Genomic DNA, 18,653 nt, shown 5'->3' with positions numbered 1-18,653 from the left:
CATTCAGCATGAAGAACTCCTTACCCAACATTGTGACCATTACAAAACCAGTAAATGTTGAAATTGAATTGACAGCACCGGCAACGTAATATGGCTCTGATAGCCGAAATTGGTTAGATGGTTTCTTCCCTTGAAAGTAGTCTATGGGCTAATAGTGACTGTTATCCAACTTCAGATTTGTTTGAATAGCAACTTACGCTAACTGTAGCCACTGCTAACCCCCAAAAAGAATTTGGGAGTGAATGGGGCAAGTAGACTAAGGTAAGAAACCATCTAACCAATATTGTAACTTGAGTGAACTATCTGTCTAAGATACATACAATGTAGATCAACTTCACAATATTTAACAAACAAACAATCCAAGGAACTCCATCAGACGCACAGACGTAATAACAAGCCTCTTCATTCATTGCTGTTTCCTGGACTAAACTGTTGGAGCATCCAATCACAACCATTCTCCCTGTACATAAAATACTAATACAAATCGACTCGGTGTACCCATAAACTTTAGCAACTGGTTCCTCAGAACACTTTCTCAGGTGCTGTGCAGGTCAGATGTGAGATCTGTGCAGCGCAACTGCAATATAGGCGACCTGAATCTAAACCCCTTGTCTCAGTTCGCTATGGTGACTGCAGTCTCAGCTGTGGTGACTGCAGTCTCAGCTGTGGTGACTGCAGTCTCAGCTGTGGTGACTGCAGTCTCAGCTGAAGTGACTGCAGTCTCAGCGGTGGCATCACCAGCTTTGCCAGCGTCCTTCTTGCTGCCCTCCGTGGCGCTGCGTTTGAATGCTCCATTGACAAAGCACTCAGAGTTCTGCAGCTGGAAGTGTTTCCTACTGCCCAGCAAAGAGGGGTTGTTGACCAGGGTACAGAGCAGCTGCCAGCGAGCCTGCACCCGTCTGGTGTTGGACACCTTGTTCTGGGTCTTCTCCTGATGGACCATCTGGATGCCTGAAAGCACGGAGGAGCTGGCTGTCAGGACAGAGCAAGCAGAGGAGTCAAGCAGAGTGTGTGTGTGTGTATGTGTGTGTGTGTGTGTGTGTGTGTGTGTGTGTGTGTGTGTGCGTGTGTGTGTGTGTGTGTTTGTCTGCGTGCTTCTCACGTTACTAACCTTCTTCTGCATCTCGCATCTTTTGCCCAGCACTGCCCCCCTGGCCAGCAGACTGCAGTAACAACCCACAGAAGGCCTTCATCACAGGGTGACCCTGACTCACCTCCACCTTCAGGAAGTGGGCATAGTAACGATAGCCTGTAGAGGTCAAAGGTTAGGAAGGAATCAGACATATTAGGCTTATTTCTCAGACCTGTATCAATTCTACAACTTAAAACCAATGGAGAGTTTCCACTGACATTTGATTTTGTCCATGACTTGGCTTGATCTGTGTCCAGGAAACAATATTACTGTATTTCCCCTCATATTCTAGTCTAGACTAGAGTACGGCCTCAAGCTCACATACCTGGGTCAAATGATTCCGCAGAGCGGTTAAGCAAACTGATGTCCATACGACCCAGGTGGATTATGTTGTAGAGGGCAGTGATGACCACCCTCCATATTCCAGCTATCAGACCTATCACTATGTTGATCAAGTACAGCAGGTAGGTCAGCAGGAAGAGACTGCCTCTGGAAATGACATCACAATCAGTGAACAATTTGTAATTCAGTTTGGATATCACACACCTAACCCAATCAACATTTAGATAACCATAACCCTAACCCAATTTAGATATATTGAAGTTGTTCAATTGATATAGGAAAGAGTTAAGGGTTAAACACTTCTAGGAAGGACTACCCCCATAGAATAAAAAAAAATGGAGCTCTCAAAATGATCCTGACTGAACCTGAATATCAATACCTGTTGTTCAGGTCTCTTGTGCCAGCGTCCTTTTTGATGAAAGCAAACATGGCTGCCACATGTTGAAGAGCAGTAGCCAACAGCATTGTCACCCACATAGGCCTATAATTGAAGATCGCACAATTTTAAGAAAAAAAGATATTCATGACAGAAAGAGTATGGAGTATAGCATAGTAGGAAAAGTATAGTAATAGTAATAAGGTCAAGGGTTATTGAGCTAGCCAAAAAATAGCTTAACAGTATTAGAATAAAGTGTCGTCAGAAACCTACAGCACTCACCAGGCCTTGGCAGCCAACTGGAAGAGTATAAGGTTATTGCCGTAGAAGACGGGGATGATGATGAGAAACACCAGGAACACGAAACAGATGAAGAAGACCAGAGTCTGGAGGACCATACCTGATGACAGATAACATAACATACAACCGTTAGTGGGGAATCTGAAATATAACTTGAAACCTGTCATACTTTATGGAATTCCACATCGGAATGTTTACCGTCACAGTGTTCTGTAGAGACACTATTGTTGTTCATGTTTCTCTGTTTCTTTTTAGTAAGTGTGGGTGATTGTTTGTGTTGTTGGGATGGCGACATGAGGGAGGCTAAATGTGGTGTGGGCCTACATGTAATATTTGTGAGAAAATGATAAACACAGTTTTACAAAGAAAATGAGACAGAGATACGTTCATACCTAAACTGACAACAGCAGCCTGGTACCCCGTGAAGCCCATCCAGCATACAAGGCCTGGCTGGGATGGACGGATGGTCTTCTGGCAGTTATAAACGTTGTAAATGTCTCCTCTGTACAATCCTTTCAGATTGGACCTGATGATATTAAAGAGGCAATCTGGGATTCAAATAATAACAAAGCTGTCACCCCCCACACTTTTTGTTTTAACAGTTGAGAGATGGGTCTGGATAAATGTAACCACTCTGGTTACAGCCATCCATCAGTGGCTATGTTAATTTAAAAGTCCAACAGTGGTCTTTCTTTTAAGAGCTGTTATTATTACATTTAATGGTAAACACACTGCTTGTGCAATTGTTTGTTGAATAAATGAATGAATGAATGAACGAATTATTATTATTATTATTATTATTATTATTACTATCATTATTAATAATAATAATAATAATAATAATAATAATAATAATAATTGTTATTATTATAATATTCATAAACAGAATGTTATGAAGGGTGTAATGTCACCTATGAAGGATCATGGATCTCATAAGCATGACGAAACTGATCAAACAGGAAATGGTAACTGCACACAGGTAGCACACTGCAAAACACAGGAAGTACAACGTATTACGTCTTAACATCAGTCAAGTTCTATCATAACTTCTTTTAGACTGTACCATACTAAACATTATTTGTTGTTTTTAGTCAGTTTCTCAAATGATTATGCATTGATGTTGTCTCTCATTTATAACGAGAACAGATACCCACCTTCCAGGCACCGTATGTAGTAGGACACTATTTTGACCACCTCCATTCTGTCGTCTGATAGGACGATTTGGAAGCTTAACAGAAGGAAGGCAATGTTTTCATCGATACCAGCATGGACAATATGGAGAGTAGGGATCACCAGTATGACCAGTAACAGCGCCACCTAGGGACGTGATGGGTACAGTGACACAAACTACATTATGACAGCCTTACACATTGGCAGCAATGCTGTGAATCAATAGTGAGACAGCACATATTCCTTTAAACAAAAAGTAAATTAATTGGAGTATGGTGCAATGCCTAGGCCCAAAACATGCAGATAATTGAAAGTTACCTGATAAATTGCCACAAAGGACACAAATGCTGAGATCGCAAGCTTTATTGGAAATCTGAATACTAGGAGAAGAGAGAATGACAATATAGGAATAGCATTATTTGTATAAAATTCTGAATTAGAAATGAGAACAAAAATTACCTTTTGTGGACATCAATATCTTACCTTTGTCTGGTGTGTAGATGTAGGACTTCACTGTATCCAATATCCTCTCAGACAGTTTGGGATTGTCACACATGCTACTGTACAAAAACAGGTTAATCTCAATAACAATAACTACGTTATCAGGACAATAATGATCGAATAATATCATATCTTGGTTTTCTCATACACTCTACCTGGTGTTAGAAGACTTGTTCTTCTTCAGCACTGACTTCACATAGGCTTTGTAGTAACTGCAGTTAAGGTCCTGAAACAGTACAATAATCACACTGCTATTGAACATAGGACATCATGATCAGACAAAAGACTGCACACCGATTTCATTATATGGTACCAGTATTGACAGAACCAAAAAGTCTGAGAATTCAAGTCAAAACTTTAATTTTGCTATTAGAAAATGACCAATTATTTTGACACTTGGAACTTATTCAACATGATTTCCCATTCACCTCCAGGTCATAGTCAGGCAATCCCACGGATTACTGGAGAATAAATACCACATTGTGTGCTCTTGGAGAGAGCTCATAATCTGTTCAAGGACGTGATACTAAACCTAGTCGATTCCCTTCGAGCTGATTATCATAATCAGGCCTCTGGAATGTGGTTGCCATGCGTCTCAGAGAGCTAAGTTTAGTTTCCATGTTGATATTTCATAACCAGTTCTCATGTGGATATTTCGTGTGTGTGTGTGGGGGGGGGGGAGCCTACACCTTAGTGCAGGGAGGGATCAGAATACTTTGATATTGTTGTATCATACCAATGGAGACAGAGTACAGTAGGGGTCACGACTCTCCCATTCTCTCTTTAATTAGCTCTTTTACCTCATTAGCTGTTGTATCTCCCTTGATGAAAAGCAGTGGGTACTGGACACAGAGGAAGCCCAGACAGGCCAGCTGTGGCAGACTGGCAAGCAGGGCATAATACTTATAGAGCTGTGAAGACAGAAGACATGATTCAAGATCATCAACCTCCTTGCCTCAACACCACTGAGCTATTGGGGATAGCAATGTACACTTTATGAAGCCTTTATGCACGACATATAGGTACAGTAATACCATCTTAGTAACATCTGAAATGGCTCTGTGGATGAAAAGTCAATCGCTATCAAAAGGTGCCTGTTGATGTTCTGGTATTTCTTCAACTTTGCTGTGTCCAACCTTTATGCACATACTCATTATGACAAGATTTTAACCACATGCATAAAATGTAATGCAACAACAATACGGTTTGATTGACATCCCGTCCCTCCCTTTTTCCCAATATCTGACCTCAGGGGTTTTGGGGCAGTCAAACTTCTGCCAGACCAGGACTCCGAAGTGTGTCCAGGATAGCAGACTTCCCAGCACATAGCCCAGTTTAATATGTAGCGTACCACAGGCCAAGAGAGGGTAATACAAGGCCGGGTAGTAGAAGATGGAAATGATCTTCATGTACTCTGAAAAACATACAATAGGTAAAGATGACACATCATCTGGAGTCTAGTGCAGGGTGCAGGGGAGGCTGGTGGAAGCAGAAACAGGCTCATTGTAATGCATGGAATGGAATGAAGAATGGTACCAATCACACATATATTCTTGAAGCATACAGGGACACAATGGATTCCTGACCTTTGATTTCTTGTGGGGTGTCTTTGGAGAAAGGGAGAGGGTCAGGGGTCAGCACCAACACAGACAGCTTGCTGAAGATGAGACCAAAGACAGCCAAGGCCAGGGCTTTGTGCCGTGTCTGGTCCAGGAAGTTTACTGGACTGTCGGATCGCATCGAGAAGATGGAACAAATCAGAACATACAATTTGTTAACAATATCTAATATCACCAGGTGTTCTTCCTTGGAAAACGATTATAATATGTAGTACTCAACACTGTTTTATTACTCAATTGCAGTACATGTATGTATCTACCTGCCAGTGTATTACAGAGTAATTACTAGGTTATTACAATGGTATTGGGCCTGTATGTGATGTAAAGTGTGAACAACATATCAAGGATAATGCAGAGTGAAAAGAAAAAAGAAACAATGCAAATCTCTTCTGATTCATTTCATATCGACTAGAGTCTCTGCTCCATATACAGTATATGTTTGATATGTTTGATATGTTGAAGTGAATGACCTGCATCTACCTCAGGACCCCAGGAGACCCCCTCAGGAAGCCCTGACAGAGTCTCTTCCTCCTGGTCAGGGCTGCCAGGATCAGGATTACAACAACCTACGGGATAACATACTGTAGGTTTCATTAGTGCTACACATTGTGCATCCACTTCCAATTGTCTGTATTTTCCCTTCTCATTGACTTGGTTGCTATGCCAGTATGGATTGAAACATCATGGGAAAAGTCCTCCATATCCCCGATAACAAAACTTCTGAATAGTTCCTCATTCTAAAAGCTTGATTGTTTTCTAGTTGCAGTCTCATTATTTTTGATGAGACCCGGTTGGTCTGAATGGTCGACGGAGCCCCAGTGGCCCTCTGAGTGCCCTCTATTTGGTAAGCTCAGAGTAAATTGGCTGATAGTATATGTCTGTCCATGAACACACATTGAATGAGTTTGTTTAGCAAAATGGAGCAAGCCTTGTTCTGTCTCAAATCGGGCAAGGCCTTATGATGTCGAGGGGAATGTCTTTCCATGGTCATGCTCCACTTAACCACAATATCCCAGTTAATTTTGATGTTTTCTAATCCACTGTTTAATTCATTCAACACTTTATTGTTATCGGCTGAACTGTGAATACAAAGCCACTGTATGTCACAGCTTCAAGTCCAACCGGGTTTACAATCTGTATGAGTTCAGATGATTTAACCTACAGCTTATGTGGCCTTCCCATGAGTCAGCTATTACAGTTAGGCATGTTGTACAGAGTCTAATGTTCAGTATTAAAGTGGTGCAACTGAAACAACTTGTCAATACAGTGTTGTTACCACAGTAATTACAGCATTGCAGTCTTAATACTTACAGATATTGAAGCAATACATATGTGGAAAAGCTTGTCATCTGCAGTCGGATCACATGGGAGAATCACTCTGAAACAGTCACATGTCACAAGCAGAGACATCACAGTGAGATAGGCTTGATGCCAAAAAAAAACAACGTCCAGAAACATTTTGGTCAGTTTGAACAGTCAGGAGCAAATGTGACTGAAGGACAATAAATATACCATTTACTATGGAACCATAAAACATTAGGCCCTGATTAGACAAAAAAGAGCCCCAAAGTATGGTCCATTAAACTGATTATCAGACCTTTCTACATGTGTATTAAACCTCAATAATGAAACACATCTCAGTTGTGAGAGGGGGAGTGGTTTTAACCATGGGACATATCTAGATAGACTCAATATATGTTTAATACAGAAAAGTCACAGGAATCCCAACAGTAAACGGTAAACATAAAACCCCCAAAGTTTCTAACTTGATTTTTGTTAGAGCCATTGACATTGACCGATGATGCATCATCTGAATCATACCACTTTCAGCACTGAAAATGTCTTCCTGTTTGTCCAACAGGATAGCATTCGTATTCTAAAGGAACATCCACATCCACAGAGTGTTTAAATTAGACATACAGGATGTCAAATCAAGTAGGTCTGCCAACATTCAACCAAAGTCAGACAGCCACATTATCGTCCATACTTACTCCTTCGGTGGTTTGGTTGGCTCCATCTTATCCGAGTACCAGTCTGAGTAGTCATAATAGTTATAGGCCGGCGGCTCCGACTCCATCTTGGTTTGGTTCATCGTGGCTCTTCTTCTTTGTTTTGTTTTTATTTCTTGTTTCTCTGCTCTAGATGTGCGAGAACTCAGCTAGAGAAAACTCCACCTGTTACCAGAACCTCTGTCCAAGGTTGTGCAGCCCTGCCTGTGCCCTGCAAAGATTGGCTGTTGACGTTTACTCCAAAGGTAGTTGGGTTTAGCCTGTAGGTGAGATACGGCAGTAGCTTCTACAATGGTGTCCTACCCCGCTGCTGGACTGGTGTAATGTGGCAGGACGAGGGCTTAGCACACACACCATACAATACACTCCTCTCACACTAACTACTGAACACCACAGATTACATCAGTCCCCAAAAGGGATAAGGAGAGAGAGAGAGAGAGAGAGGGAGAGAGAGAGAGAGAGAGAGGGGTACCAGAGAAAGAACGTGTCTGGGCAAGAGAGAGGGATGGAGAGAGGAGAAGAGAGAGGGAGGTGTAACTGTGAGAGGTGTATCCATGTCCACAGTTGACCTTAGCCCCTTGGTTCAGATGAAGCCTAATATTCAGATGGATTGATTGATTGATTGATTGATTGGTTGATTGATTGATTGATTGATTGATTGATTGATTGATTGAATTCATCTGCCATTAGAAATATGTATAGCAACGCCTAGTGCAGGTTGCCTTTGTGTGTCTCATATAGCTTTGTAACGAAATGATCCGCAGAGACTATTTTTCTGACAATGGCCTTGGCTGTTAAAATGAAAGTTGGCTGGGCACGTCATGTCAATAACATATCAGGATTAAACAGATTGTTATTTCATTTTATATGACTCAACCCAAGACTGAGTCGGTGTTTCTCTGACTTATAAAAATCACGTTTGAGCTGTATAGAGGATTGAGAAACACGTCACGACTGCTCTGTGAGGTGGTTTCACCTTATTGTGCCTGTTTCTTAAGGGGCTTATCTCATAAGACGAAAAACCTCTGCCTGATGTCAAACAGAGGCTAGCTTTGTGCTTGTAGAGTGAGGTAGAAGGAGAATGTTGATCATTTTACACGTGAGGGAACAGGAAGCCCACCTTGCTGCAGATATATACTGAGCGCTGACTGTTATTATGATTTGGTCCAGAATATAGTTGCATCCCTAAGCCATTAGCCCATGCTCATGTAGTCTGAAGTAGAAGCAGTAGAAGTCCATTTAATGGCCTAGAGGTTGGGAGGAAGTAAACACTGCATCCACATCTGTCTGTGCTTTTTTTTTTTAATGAGTATAACCTAAGAATAGAATACAATCCTTAACTTTGATAAACCGGGCCATAAAAGTTTTCATTTTTAAGTGAAGCTCACAAATTGGAAGTACAATACAATAGTCAAAGTCGGTCAAGCTCATACTTTGTCCAGTGAAATCCTCTGAAAGACCTTTCAACCATGTCGTCATTTTCCTGCAGCAACGTCACAGGAAGAAAAACGCTACAGTACAGTAATGTCATGTACTGTGCTCTCTTAAATTCCTCAGGTTCAACCGGTGGTCAGGTCCAGCTGGGTTCAGAGTTTCCTAAGCTTGTGAGCCAGCGTACATGGGGGTTGGTGGAGGTTGGAGGGGAGGAGGCGAGAAGGGTGGTGGCTGATCTGATCCGACCCTGGTCTTTCCTCCAGAGAGGTGGATTAGGAGGCGCAGTTCTCACGAGGCTCTGACGAGGAAGGGTGGCTTTGGCCATGCCTGGGTTTTCCATGCCATGTTCAGGGTGGCTTATTCCTTGAAAATTGGCTTGAATACAGTATGAGCTGTTTGATAGAGCCTATGCAGCAAAGGGGGTGGGGGGTGGGGGGTGGGGAGGGGGTGCATGTAGTGCATGCAACACTGATATTGTGCATAATAAAGTGAAACAGCAATTTAATGTAAATTTCAAAATATTGGTGAGTCATATCACATTTGTATTTGAATCTTCCCACAATGCACAGGCATGGAATTGGAAGAAGAAGAATAACAGTACAAAACACAAAACATAGACACGCACGTTCATTCACAGAGAGGTCAGAGCTCTGTTCCTCTGTTGCTTCTCAGCTAAGTTGGTTCTAGACTTCATTTCTCCACAGCACACAGGTGTCCAAGTCTACATCCTTTGTAGAGGTGTTTCTCAAAAGGCCTTTATCTTTGAATTAGAATTCTAATACTGAGTGGCATTCCTTATCTGGCTGACATTCATGGGAAAAAGTCTGCTACAGCTTTTAACTGCAAGTAAATATGTATGTTTCAAAAAGACGTGGCTAGTTTGAAATTCATCTACTAGTGTCCGGATGGAATTGGTAAGAACAGTGTTCTTTCCCCAGCGTAGAACCCAGATGTCTGTGGGGAGATATGACATTTAAAACACCATCAGGCTGGGCTTTGAGCTCCCTGGCTCAGTATTTTCCACGGTTTGCAGAGCTCATGAAATGTGCTGAAGCGATAAGGACACATATTCATACTGCAGATGAATTCAGCTACTGTCAGAGTGAGTCCAATACCAGCTCTGGAAATGCATATGATATTACATAAAGTATTTTTTAACATAAATATTAGACTACAGTAAACACCAATGCAACAATTTAATTATCAACCTCTATAACAGTATACAATACATATCTGTGAATACTATGTAAATCTGTTTGTTCTCCATGAGCATGCAAAGGCAACATACAGTACCAAGCAGGGCAACATTGACAGTAGTACAAGACACAGTTCAGACCTCCCAGCTCTATGACATATCTCAGGAGACTGGGTTATCATATCATATCCATGCACCAAGAGATAGGGCCGAGACAACTTATTGCTTTCTGGATCCTACAGAGCCCTTTGGCTTTCTGGATCCTACAGAGCCCTTTGGCTTTCTGGATCCTACAGAGCCCTTTGGCTTTCTGGATCCTACAGAGCCCTTTGGCCCTTTGGAAGTATAAATTCTACCTCCACCAGCCTCCCCTAGTTTCTCTTCATTATAGTTGAAGTTGCACTGCTTTTTCAAACTTCATGTCTTTATGCTACAATGTTACGCACTGGGTATTTGTTGCATAGGTATCTGCTACACCAAACCCCTAACCCCTTTTCCATTAATGGCAAAGGCACAATAAAGGAGTGTCTACTGTAAAGAAAAAAGAAAAAAATTAAAAGAAAAGAAAATAAGTAATTCTTCCTTCTTCTAGCGTTGTGACTGCCAATGGCCCCTGGTCCTAGCATAGATTTGTTTTTCTTCGGATGATTGATGTATAGATGATTCACTTACTTACACAAATGTACTTGTTGTAAGCCGCTTTGGATAAAGGAATCTGCTAAATATCTAAAATGTAAATGTAAAAATGTAAATGTCCCCAGAGTTGATCATATCATAACGTCACATCATCATTGTGCTACAGTAACTGACATGCAATACCAATATGAACGTAGGAGTATAAATGAGAATGGCTCTTTGTCACATCATCTCCTGAGTGCTACTTCAAGGGCGTGGTTGCCCTGAAGTTGTGGATACTCTACCAATGCTGTCCAGGCAACACCCGAAATAGTCTTGACTGTGGGACTGGGAGGACCTCTATTGGTGGCACCGTAATATGACAGGTATTGTAATTTCCGATGGAGGCTGCTCAAAGCGAGCAGTCAGAATGTGGCGCTGTTCATCAGCTTCATCCTTTCTTCATCTTTTTGCCCACTTGCCCAGTCGCTGATCTGAAGTGTAGGGTTAGGGTCTATTCAGGTGTTGAATTCTGCCTCCCTTCTCTTTTCAGGGATCCCATCACAACTGATGTTATCAGAATGGTGAGAGAAATGGAATGTCAATCGTCCTTTCACTCACCCAATCTGTCAAATCGTTGAATGAAAGGGGAAGGATGATCTGGAAAGTATTTAAACAGTCGTAGGACCAGGTTCATACACCCAGACAAAGCCTATATGCCCGACATCAAACCCACTCGCTCACATTCATATACAAATCCTTCCCTGGCAAGACCCACCTTTATCTGAGCTCAATATTAAGATTTATCATCAAACTGAGAACTAGCAATTACATAAGCCTGGCAACACACAGTATCTTCGGACAAAATGCTTTTCAATTCTCCGCTGCTAGAGACTGCAGGACCGTCCTCCAAAAAACACTCAAACTTTTTTGTATTCATTGGTACTTTTAAAAACAAACTGTCAAGAGTTCCAAACTGATAACTGCATGTGTTTCTGCATTGCCCCCTAAACACTGCTTATTACTGATTGTGTTACTGACTGGGCATTATGTTTATTTGTGACTGTTGTTTGTATGTTATTGTTTTAACAGATTATGTGTTATACTTTTTTTTTTCAAGCAATGTTACAATTGTGTGTGTGTGTGTGTGTGTGTGTGTGTGTGTGTGTGTGTGTGTGTGTGTGTGTGTGCACGCGTGTGTCTGTGTGTGTGAGTGTGTTTCAGTGAAAGAAATCTGAACACATGGTAAAAGTTTACATTTTATCAAGGCATCAAAACATAAATACAGCACACATATATTTGTTAGCATATATGTATCTAACACCAAACAGATTTACATATAAATATGTTACATTAATCATGAAAAAGTACATATGGACAGCTAGACACCTGGACATCAATCGAACGAATTAGATACTTAAACACAAACTTTCTGAATAAAGTTGAATAAAGTTTGAGTTCCAGGTGTCTGGTGCAGACACACAACGAGCACATTATAAAGCTCAGAAGCAAGTTTGTTAGCAGTGTTCTTTTACAGCAGATTGGTTGCTTTAGCATCTTTACTTGGAGTATAACTCAACTGTGGTTTGACCACAAAAAAGTAGAACAGTAAAGTGGCCTTTTAAAGAACACTCAGCATGCAGTATCTCTGTTGGTTATTTACAGTATGCACATACAAAGTAAAGAAGTCTCTGTTTCCTCCCTGTTTCCCTCCACACAGGGTCATTTTGGGCAACTATGACTCCATTTTGTGTCTCCAGGGCTCAGTTCTTGAACATGTCACACAGTAGCTTCTCCATTGGGGTGTTGCCGATGGTCCGATGAAAGAAGAGAAGCTCAATCCTTTCTGAGCTGACGAAACGCAGGGAAGGCAGCAACAGCAGTAGCTTCCCAAACCTACACGGAGAGGTTGAAGGAAGGACATGATTTGAATTTACATCATTCCCACAAAGATATCGGACCAAAACCCTCTACTAACTGGAATTGAACTGACAATGTTGTTATCAAGACACAACATACAGGTTATAGATTTGAATCCAGCCACTAAATAACATAAAAAAAGCAACAAAAACAACAAAAACCTTTTGGTAGAGTGGATTTCAGATGGCAGTGTCATTGTGTCGTACCTGGCTGACTGAGGTAGTATGTGTGGGATGTGCAATAGTCATACCTGGCTGGTTGACTGGGGTAGTGTGTGTGGATGTGTGATAGTCATACCTGGCTGGTTGACTGGGGTAGTGTGACCGGATGTGTTGGCCCAACATGACCTGGCTCTGATCCTGTAGGTTCTCCACCTGCTCAGGGTCCTTCAGACCTCTGGTCTCTGTTAATTAAAAAACAACCAACCTGAGTCACTCAAAGCAGAACCCAACAAAGCATTCTAGTTTTCCTGTCTTATTGGCAAGGGCCATATGGAGATAGAATGTCCTTAATCAGCAAGAAACCTGAAATGTAAATATATTTGTGGTATACAAATCTCAAACAGATTTGAAATTTCTTCTACTTTATGAGAGTTGAGTTTCCCTCTACTTTATGGCTCTGGTGATGTTCCACCCACCTGGCTTGAAGAGAACTATGGCCTTGAGGCAGGCAAACTCTGTGGGGTCCACCTCCAGGGCCTTGAACCGGCTGAAGACCTCCTGTAAGAGGCGGAGGTCCAGGCTGGTGTAGCTGGTCTTGGACTGCAGGGGGGGGGACATGTCGGGCAGGGAGAGCAGCGGGCAGCTGTCCAGGGGGAGGGACCACTGGATGGCACACAGCAAGAACAGCTCGCTCCATGCCTCCTCCAACAGGATCACCTGGGGAGGGGGGTCAGAGGTCAGAGGTCAGAGGTCAGAGTTCAGGGCATGTAGGCCCGGGTAAGAGTCTTTCTGCATGTAGTTGAGCACACATCCACTATCTATTATGGCGTGCCATATATTCTGTACACAAGACTTAGAATCTTAACATAAACAAAAGGTCTTAACTTCACATAAACAAAACGTCTTATGCATTTACAGTGTCATAACTGACTCTTCAGGTTGATACACTACGTAATAACTATGTAACAAACATATCTCAACGTTAAGAAGACGTTTATAAGCGGACCACTAAATAAAGTGTTACTGAACCAGCATGCAGTGCACTGACACCTTACCTGGTCTCTAAAGGGTAGGTTGGAGAAGACTGGCAGGTTCTTAGCCCATTTGACAGACATGAAGAGCAGCCGTGCCGACGTCTCGTAGACGTTCTCAGGGCTGCTGGAAGGGTAGAGGGACATGTGGTACTCTGTGGACGCTCTCTCCGGCTCATTACTGGTCACATCGATGTTCTCGTCCACTGTAAGACAAGCGGAGGCATTCAGACATGAAGCCTCAGTCTGGACAAGTGCAGAACTGTTGAACTCTATTAAACATTGAACTCTATTAAACGTTAAACACGATTATTGATTCAATTGTTGATTTTTACTTGTTTTTGACTTGTTTGTTTTTCTTTCAAGTAAATTCATTTATTTCAACATGTCAAATGGTTAGAATCAGATTTAATTCCTCTCTTCTTCCCTCCCTCCTTCCCTCCCTCTCTCCCTCCCTCCCTCCTTCCCTCCCCCTCTCCTGTAGCCTCACCATCCTCTGGCTCCAGCTTGGCGCAGGTCTCTGCGGTCATCAGACTGGCCATGAAGCGGTGGTTGTTCTGGGGGCTGCTGCAGCGCTGCAGGGGGGCATGGGCCGAGGAGGTGATGCACATGGAGGAGGAGGAGGAGGAGGAGGAGGTGATGTGGGGCCGAGTAATGACAGAGCAGGTGGAGGAGGAGGAAGAGGAGGAAGAGGAGGTGGGTTCCCGTGTGGTCGCCAGGTGCTCCTGATCCGTGTCAACGTCGATGGAATCCAGACGCACCTGAGCCGTGCTACGTGGCTGGCGCTCATTCTGAACCGCTGCGGAGAGATATTGATATTGATATTGTGTCAGATGACGACCACACATAAAGTTTATTTTTCTAAACACATTGTTGTTTCGTAACACTCACTCACCGTCCTTGTTCATGCCAGCCTGAAGGCACTTCTTCAGCCTGCAGGCTTGACACTGGTTACGGTGGGCCTTATCCACTGGGCACATGCCTGTACCTGCTTGACACCTGTTGGGAATGGAGGAAATCATTTAATTATTTCTGAGGGGGAAAAAACATAAATTGTAGTAAAGTGACGTATTGATTCTACTTTAGAGAGTTTTCAAGGGCATAAAGATAGTAGGCATCAAATAAAATATATGCTTATATTTTGGTTAAATGTAATAATATCGCTAAATATGTATATCTTATAGAACCTAGTGATTTTATGATACATAGCCACTCTATCAGAGGAGGCTGTTGGTCCTCCGACTTCTACCTCCACCAGCCTCCCCTGGTTCCATCCTCCCCTCACTCACCTGTATATGAGCCTCCTTCTCACGCTGCGTTTGAAGAAGCCGCTGCAGCCGTTGCAGGCGTAGATACCATAGTGTTTGCCACTACTGGTGTCCCCACACACCTTGCAGAGCAGGGCCGGGCTCAGGGCTTTACCAGGAGCAGGACTCTTGGCTGGAGGACGACAGGATCAGGGAATGCACTGTTAGACCCATGCTATGTATAGGATGTGTGGTTTCAGGGATGCAGTAGTCTGACATTTGTGTGGTTTGGATGTTTGTGTGGATGAGTCTTTGAAATGCAGTTGCGCTGACATGTTGAAATGGCAAAATGTAATGTTTTAGCTTACAGTGAAACTATAACAGGAATACATTTGGCATTCCAGTGTGGTTACATTAAGCATACTTTATGATGATTTCAGTGAAACAAAAATTAAAACAAAGATATTATTTAAAGATTTCATAATTATTCATTATTTGATTAACCATAGAAAGATGGTCCAAATACAATACATTATCATCATCATTATAATCATATAATAATTCATTAATATATTAGAATAAACATTAAAGTTATTTTTTTATCTAAATGTATATGAATAACTTTTGATTCTGACTCAATAGTTCATGTATACAATTGTATTGATACTTGATACTGAGAGAGCCTAAACCTCTATTGGTATAAGTTTCATTTAAACAAATACAAATATTATTGTTATCAAAAAGCACATTTGCCTTAAAAAAGTGTATTTTTTCACAAAAATAAAATTCAAGATTTGCATACAAGATGACATGATAAGATATAAAAGTAAATGCGATCTTCTAAATTAATTTTAAAGGGATGCTGAATTTGATTTGAAAATGACCATGTGTCCACTAAATAAGAATAATCAGAAGCACCACTCAAGTTCACCAAGCTGCGCAGAAACCTGTTGCTTCCTGTGAGAGCAATTGTTAGAGTGAGGTTTTTAAACTACTGTATGTCTTTTTCACTTCTACAGCATGTGTTATGGTATTTGTAATGTGCGAGGTGTAAAATGTGTTCTCTGTCTGCTGTGCTGCTGCGTGGGAGTGAGGAGGTCTTACCTCCTCTGTTGTCGTCAATGGTGCTGCTGCCTGAGGACTCACTGGGAGAGGAGGAGGGCAACATGGAGATCTTGGACAGGTGATCTTCCATCATGGTTCCAGACGAAGCCCTGAGGACCTGCGGTCTAGGTCCTGGATAGGAGGAACCAGACTGTACTCCTCCCTTCTAAGAAGTAGGAGTGGAGTGAAATGTCAGAATAGTATTCCAATAACAAGCACGCCGCGCGGTGTGTCGATCTTCCCGCTGTAACAATGGTTGCTGTTATCTTGGCACTCGGCGATGCACGAAAGTCAATGGAAATGGCGCCACCAAAACGAGCAGAGTGCCATTTATAGTGTCAGAATGTCCCAACTGGTGGCTGTGACAGGCCTGGTGTTATTGTCTCCTCAGTCAGGCAGGGGCAGATGGTCGATCAAGTCGTGTTTGGTTCGGCTCCTCTCTCTCTCCTATTCAACAGGAGTTCCCCCCCCCTGCGTAGTGTCTCTCCTTCCTGACTCCCGGTGGAGGAGACGGGCCCTGGCTGAGGTGCAGTCTCTCAGTGCTTTCCCTCTTTCCTGTCACTGTGGGGTCTGTCCTCAGTGGACTGTGGATGGATCTGTGTTGTCTGAGTGTTCTCTTCTGCGGCTGTCCCTCTCGAGTGTGTGTGGGTCCTCCTGGGTGATGGGGCCTCTATAGGGGAGTCAGGGAGGGTGGGGGGGTGGCGGGGTTGCCGGGGGGGGGGGGGGCGGGGGGGTTGGATTAACACCAAGCGCTGTGTAAGCAGCATGCTTATTTGTCATCTTCTTAATCTTTACTGCTGTTTATCGACTGGATCAATTCGTCACATTGCAAGGACTTAGGCTGTAGAAAGGTGGTGGAGGGTAGGGACAGTGCAATGGGGTGGGTCTTCATAACATGTAAACAAAATAATGGAATTAAAGAACAAAGAACCCCACAAGAGGCCAAGTCAGGCAGGAGGGCTGTAACTTTAGACCTGCTTTCTCTGTCCAACTACCTCCAACTATCCCTCTCTCTCTCTCTTTCTTTCTCGCTCTCTCTCTCTCCCCCCTCTCTCGTCTGTCTGTGAGGGGAGCCATCAGTCAACAAGCCTCTACGATATCTGCATTTACAGGGGATGATTACTTGGACTGCACATTATTATGTTTGCCGGCCCCTTCAATTTGTATTGCCCCCCCTCCTCCCCTGACCCCCCGCCAAATTCCAGCTCCATTTCCCGCCTGTATATTTGATCTGTGTGATTGCTCCCCATTCATAATGATGTCCGGTGTTTGCCAAGGTGCCTGGCCGCACATTAACTCTCATTTGGGTCTTTTTGACAGACTGGAGATCAGCCTCTATTCCACAGCTGCGTGGGGAAAGGGTTGCATGTAGGGAATTAATAGAATTTTAAATGGGGGCCGCTTTGGCCAGGGCTCATTTTGTTCATCTATCAGTCAGTTGTGGATGGGAGGTTAGAGGGTCTTTATGTATTATTGATGAACATGGGCATATAGGATCATTACATCATTTACATAGGCAGCCATTTTCAACAGGGACCAGGTCATGTTCAATTCATGGCCAATGTACAAGCAGGCTAAGAACCTATCTAGTTATTGGACACTGAACATTCAGGCAGGAGCATCGTCAATCTAATATCTTTGAGGAGTTGACTATCGGCACATCGCTCTCCTAAATGTTAAACATTACTTTAACTTTTAGACTTTACTGTGCCAGTGTATAGTATATCATATTACCTTCAACTAAGCATTCATGCTAAATACTTGGTTTGGAGTAAGCCGACAGTCTGTGTTCTGGCGCCACCACAACTTTCTAGCGATTTCGTCATGTGTTCTTCCACACAGTTGAGCGATTTCTATAAATGATCTTAATCTGAATGTGACGCTTAATACAATATGGCCCAGCTCGCATTTTCTCTACTTTCTGCTGCATAAGGCTTGACATCTGTGGATGGATGACCAATAACATGACTGTTTATTGGTTGTTGTTCTGTTGTTCTGCTTTTATGACTGGCCAGTGTATTTGTTAATTACTTATTTCATGGTACTGAAGGGATCTGATCGAAATCCTGAAGGCTCTATGCTGAGATAAAACAAATAACCACCTTTTGGTTTGTGTGTGTGAGGGAATATTAAAATAGCAGTGAAGACACATGGAGATCTTGTGGGCATCTTTAGCCATATGGTGACTGCTCCCTGCCTCCTGGTCAGCCACTGTGCTGACCCCTGCAAGATTTACCCGGTAATTAGGATTCTGAAGTCATTCTAGTAATTAGTAGTGAGGTCAGGCGATTGGCTATTTTCTTTCATTTTAATTATCTTGTGATGAGTCACTGAGAAAAGCAAAATGGTGGCACATGCCTCTTTTGTTTGTTTGTTTGTTTGTTTGTTTTTTAGCAAGATTGTGTGGTAGCGCATCACATTTTATGTCAACAAATGAACAAATGACATACAATTTACGACAACCAAATGATTCCCCTATACAGTACCTGGGTAGTAA

At 42.6% G+C, this 18,653-nt stretch overlaps 3 protein-coding genes across 3 annotated transcripts in view; all 3 read right to left on the bottom strand.

The window, feature by feature from the left end:
- Positions 1-18,653, bottom strand: part of LOC310812386 (C-myc promoter-binding protein-like) — a 316,219-nt gene that overhangs the window by 192,044 nt on the left and 105,522 nt on the right. The window lies entirely within an intron of this gene.
- On the bottom strand, positions 614-7,532 carry LOC310812564 (receptor for retinol uptake stra6-like; the record flags this gene model as incomplete). Its single annotated transcript, XM_083681187.1, has 17 exons — positions 614-951; positions 1,112-1,249; positions 1,458-1,621; positions 1,854-1,955; positions 2,133-2,250; positions 2,543-2,676; positions 3,062-3,137; positions 3,305-3,467; positions 3,639-3,700; positions 3,804-3,880; positions 3,977-4,047; positions 4,622-4,732; positions 5,069-5,235; positions 5,408-5,547; positions 5,921-6,006; positions 6,752-6,818; positions 7,432-7,532. The coding sequence occupies 17 exons, from the start codon at positions 7,530-7,532 to the stop codon at positions 614-616; spliced, it is 2,115 nt and encodes a 704-aa protein (XP_083537313.1).
- LOC310811797 (photoreceptor-specific nuclear receptor-like) lies at positions 12,457-16,250 on the bottom strand (the record flags this gene model as incomplete). Its single annotated transcript, XM_083680098.1, has 8 exons — positions 12,457-12,589; positions 12,911-13,016; positions 13,251-13,491; positions 13,830-14,011; positions 14,296-14,604; positions 14,701-14,804; positions 15,095-15,245; positions 16,157-16,250. 8 exons carry the CDS (start codon positions 16,248-16,250, stop codon positions 12,457-12,459), a joined length of 1,320 nt encoding a protein of 439 aa, XP_083536224.1.

This window comes from Argentina silus, assembly GCF_951799395.1.
Source record: "Argentina silus genome assembly, chromosome: 11".
Taxonomy (NCBI): Eukaryota; Metazoa; Chordata; class Actinopteri; order Argentiniformes; family Argentinidae; genus Argentina; species Argentina silus.
The sequence above is the reverse complement of the archived record's forward strand: the minus strand, read 5'-3'. Positions and strand labels throughout refer to the sequence as shown.